Below are 5,022 nucleotides of genomic sequence, written 5' to 3' on the forward strand. Positions count from 1 at the left end.
ATATATATATATATATATATATATATATATATATATATATATATATGCTGCTTATTATAGACACGATTATAAATAACATGGTTCATCTGTCTCACCTGTCCGTCTTCAGGCCGTCTTACCCTCCAGCTGCTCTCGGGTGTTTTCGGCGGCCCGCGCCAAACCGTCAGCCATCAGTGCATCCTCCAGACTCCTCCTGGCCTGGTAAACTTTCAACTCCTGCTCCCTGCACACACACACACACACACACAGAGATGGGAGAGGATGTCTTATTATGGCTCCTCTTTATGCACCTGAAACATAAAATCTTCCTGAACGACAAACATCAAAGAAATCCTCGAACAGCCAGTGGACTGTGACCCTTAAACTCCAGAGGCAAACACATAAACCCCAACAATGACGCCTTTCTATATAGTCTTAATCACTTTGCATGTAGTTGTTTAAGTTATTTAGTCTGTCAAATGTTAGGTTTATTCAGAGGGGGGTGCTAGTGGAAAGATTATGTTGTCATTTAAATCTAAAATGTTCATCCTCTGGGGAGCAGGAATGGGATCAGGCAATTTCATGACTATCCAGGCAGTAGTCTTTGAGATACATATGAACAGGACTGTCAATATACTGTACTTTCATGTACTTTGGGCCCCTTTGGTTCCAGTGAAGGGAAATGTTATCCTACATCATACAATGATATATGAGACAAAAGTGTGCCCCCAACTTTGTGTTTGACCCTCTCCTGTTTCAATGTAATTATGCCCAAAACCAGGTCCATAAAGAAATGTTTTTTCCCAGTTTGTGCAGACTGAATCTGGATTAATAAACAGCCAAAGGTACAATGAGACACTACCATGCAATACAATGCTATCTGCTTCTGTCTAAGAAGGAACCGTTTTAAAGATGAACCAAGAAAAAATGATGCAGTTCAATATTTTTATGAAAAACAAAATTTGAAAAATTGAAGGAATGCAAAGAGATAAAACAAAAAATAAAAAATAGTTTGATGTAGAAGAGGAAATAAGCGTAAGAGAGGGAGGAGGGAGAGGAGAGGAGAGGAATGAGAGCGATTTAGGATGACAAGCACATTCAACTGAGGAGAGAGAGGAGGGAAGAGGGAGAGAATTGGAAATTAATGGAGGGGAGAGATAAGAAAATAAGGAGAAGAGGGAGGGAGGCTGAAGGGAGGGATGGAGGGGAAATAAGAGGAGAGGAGCGACCGGGAGGAAGGGGAGGAGGGGATGACATGGAAAAAGAGAGAAAGATGGAGGAATGGAAAAACAAAGGGAGGCGAAAGACAAGAATGTATTGTTGGAGGGAAAAGGATGATGAGAATGGAGGGAAGATGGGAAATATTCAAGAAAGTAGGAAAGTAATGAAATTTAATTTATGAAAGAAAAACAAGGAGGAAAGAAAATAACAGGAGGAAAGGTGAAAACAAATGACTGAAGAGAGGATGGACATCACAAAGGAGAGGAGATTAAATTATTCATATTAAGGTAAAGGATGATAAAGAAATAAGATAAGGAAGGAGGGAGTGAAGGAAGGAAATAATGGGAGAGAAGAAAAAAGGAAGGGCAGAATAAATAAGGAGATGAGAAAATGTGAAATGATGCTGAGAAGGATGGAGGGAAGCAGTGAAATAAGGAAAATGTCAGGAAGGAGAGAAGGAAAGGGAAAGGTGGAAGGAGGGAGAAAGAGAGCCAGAGTAAAGAAGGAGATAAGGAAATATAATGAGGGACCAAAGAGGACAGGGAGTATGTAGTGATGTATTCCAGTGATTCTGCTGTAATGGCTTTGGCCAGCTGTTCTCTGCTGTTTTCAACTGGACACACACACACACACACACACACACACACACACACAGTCGGTGTGTGCCCCCACAGTGCCCCCTCCTGTCAGCTTGCATTAATTGTCTATGTGGTTTACAGGGTCTCTGATCTGAAGACTTATCGTATCCCCTTTCTTTTTAAAATGTATAAGCATTGATTTATTTTCTTGCAATATATAATTGTCACAACAGGGTGATGAAATATATATATATAGTATTTGTCCTTCTGCAAGTCCCATGGCTGCGAATAAAAATGAAATTGAATAAAGGAAGAACGAGACTTGACAGTCCGATTCCCCCGAGCTGTCCAAAGAAACAAACTTCATTTTTCTTCCATCAATCATTCATCCATTTTTGGATTGACTTCCTCCCTTCATGCACCCATTGGTCTCAGTTCATTTCTGTGAAAACTTGCAGTATAGCGAGTTACAGACAATCTGAAAGTCAATCTGAAACCTCAGATATTTAAGTGTCTTTGAATGCAAACATGACAAAAAACGGTCAGTTGCTTATTTACACATCCAGCAGTTACAGAAAAACGTCACCATCACTTTTTCAGTCACTCTCTTGAAGCTCTGTGTTTGGTCCCCACCAGCTCCTGAGTCTCTTTAGCAGCTCAATGCGCCACAGTGCTCAAGTGATCAACTTTGAGCGACGGCTTTCACATGCATTCAACGCCTACGTCATTTGATGCATCGTATACTTTGCTCACTCTTTTTGTACATACCGTAGTAGAATTGTTGGAGGAAGCCTTAGAACAAGAATGTCATTGCTTACAACTGCTCCACCATTGTTGTGCATGTGGAAACTAAAGACTTGAAACATTTTTACTATAAAAACAATGATCATACAATCTTTAACTCGGTAGTTGTAAATCTAAGAAGCAAAAAAGTACTGCTACAATCTGTTGTTAATTTCCCCTTCTTCCCATCAGGCCACCGATGGGAATCAATCTCAAAGCTGATTTGATGGTGGAGGTAAATGTGACCTGTAGCTAATGTGCTAATTTGCTTGTCCTTTAACAGTTTAGGCAGGTGAAATGGATGCACCTACAGATGATCAGTTTCAGATGACAACTGATTTCGGTCCACCTGGATGTGATTCTGAATCACAGCTTTGGCGTTAATTCCCCAGCATGACTGTAGTGGTGGCTGCTTTTCTTCTTCCTCCTCCTCCTCATTCATGCTGCATTACTTCTCATCTCTCATCGCCCATCCACTCTCTCATCACCGTCCCATCGTCCTTTCTCACTATACAACTTATTACTCCCACAACCCAGCATGCATCAGTAATCTGCACTCATTTAATCGCTCTCCGGCTGTAGAGGAAGACGCTGGCTTCCCCCTCTTCAAGGTTTTATGAGACGGTTGGAAATAATAAATGGCGTTTATACACGGCTGACATGTGTTTTGTGATACTAAAACAGTTTTTTGACACACAACATTGCACTGCACACACATCTCATCACTTTTGAAAGAACACGCCCAAATTCAACAATGATAATGGAAACAAAAATATTTGTTTAGGTGGATACCCTAAAAGTCCATAAGAAAAATAATGACACTCAGAAATGATGTTCGGGGTCATTACAGTAACGTTCCAGATATTTCAGTAAAAAAAGCAAAAACAAAAAATGCATAAACTGCTCACAAATACTGCATAACTATCCATATGTCTGTGTGTAAATGAATGGGATAACTGCCTCGCCGTACGCAGTTCAGCTTGTAATGTTAGCAGCTAAAATCAATCTCATCTCTACCGAAGTCTGTGATTGAGAAGTTAAGGTGTCGATGTTGAGTCGTTTCTGGTATTGGAGGCGTTGCTCAGCCTTGGTGGACTGGCCCCTGGTAGTCTTTGTTATATTTTTACAGATAGCTTACTGAACACACGGATAGCCGATGTTGCTACGAAGACAAAACGTATGAAGCGAAAACAACCACAAAATAAAGAACAAGCAAAGTTAACAACAAAAGCTTTTATGGCTTTCCCTCCAACATTTTGTGGGACTCAAAGCCTCAGAGTGATTTGTTTACTGGACTGTTGAAAACAGCCATTCAGCTGGTACCTGCCCTTCAAAAGAGACAGGCTGACTGTTCGGTTCTGTATGCACTGCTGGTACAAGATACGCAACTGCAAAACATTGGGGATTTTAACATAGTTTAAGCTGATAAGAGTCACGGTGCTCTGAATAGTGTGGAAGAAAAGGTTGGTCTCGATATCTGCTGTGACGTTACTTTGCTGAGGCCTCAAGTGGCAATAACAGGATATTCCTAAATGCTAAAGCATCACGCAACAGTAGCATTGACTCAGTGATGACTCTAGTGTGAGTTACACAGCAAGACCGGATTGGTCTGGGATGACCAGTAGCTTACTGGACATCCCAGACCAATCCGGCTTGGGCAGCGAAACCTGAGTGTATTAAATTTAATTTAAAAATATTATTCAGGTCCGGTCCGCCACTGAGAGGATGACAGCTTAATTTTCGAGCTCCCCGATGGTTTTGTGAAATAACCCCAAAAAACGGTAGTTTTTCCAATACCAGTGCAAATTTTGTTTAATAATGGAGAAAGGGGTTATTACTAGAAGTAGGACGACCAAAGACGTGATAGAATATGATCCCGAAATGGGATCTCTCCCATTTCGGCAGCTCTCCGGGCCCATATGCTCATGACGAGGATAGCTCAGAAGCTAGCCTGCGAAGCATTCTCAATGAACTTCGGGACTTCAGAAAAGATAACAGGGTACAACTCACTGACATTAAAACCGAATTGAAGAGAGCAAATGACAGACTGGACGAGGCAGAGGGGAGAATAGATGAAAATGAGACAGTGCTTCAAGCAACATCAACGCTAATTAAACGGCTAATGCAGCGCCAAGCTAATCTGGAAGCCAGGCTGATAGACGAGGACGGCCGAGCGCGCAGGGATAATTTAAGGATTTACGGAATACCCGAAGATAAAGAGGGCACCGACATGGCTGGTTTTCTGGATAACCTGCTAAAAAACGCACTCGACCTCCCCCGTGGCAGAGACCTCAGAATAGAGCACTGGCACCAAAGCCCAACGGGCCGCAAGCAAAGCCCTGATCGATAGTGGTCAAGTTCGGGAGTTACCGGACGAAGGAAGAGGCGCTCCGGAGAGCATGGCAGAAAAAAAGAAGTATCTTACAACAATGCTCGCTTCTATGTTGACCATGACTTCCCC

The 5,022-nt window shown here is 41.9% G+C and overlaps 1 protein-coding gene across 2 annotated transcripts in view; it reads right to left on the reverse strand.

The window, feature by feature from the left end:
- Window positions 1-5,022, reverse strand: part of mbd2 (methyl-CpG binding domain protein 2) — a 29,041-nt gene that overhangs the window by 8,748 nt on the left and 15,271 nt on the right. For both annotated transcript variants that reach the window (XM_031855582.1, XM_031855583.1), the window contains one exon: window positions 96-223. In XM_031855582.1, the coding sequence (XP_031711442.1) occupies window positions 106-223 (118 nt within the window). In that variant the 3' untranslated portion in view covers window positions 96-105. The remainder of the gene's footprint in view (window positions 1-95; window positions 224-5,022) is intronic.

This window comes from Anarrhichthys ocellatus, unplaced genomic scaffold, assembly GCF_004355925.1.
Source record: "Anarrhichthys ocellatus isolate YVR2014 unplaced genomic scaffold, GSC_Weel_1.0 scaffold16, whole genome shotgun sequence".
In the NCBI taxonomy this organism is placed as follows: Eukaryota; Metazoa; Chordata; class Actinopteri; order Perciformes; family Anarhichadidae; genus Anarrhichthys; species Anarrhichthys ocellatus.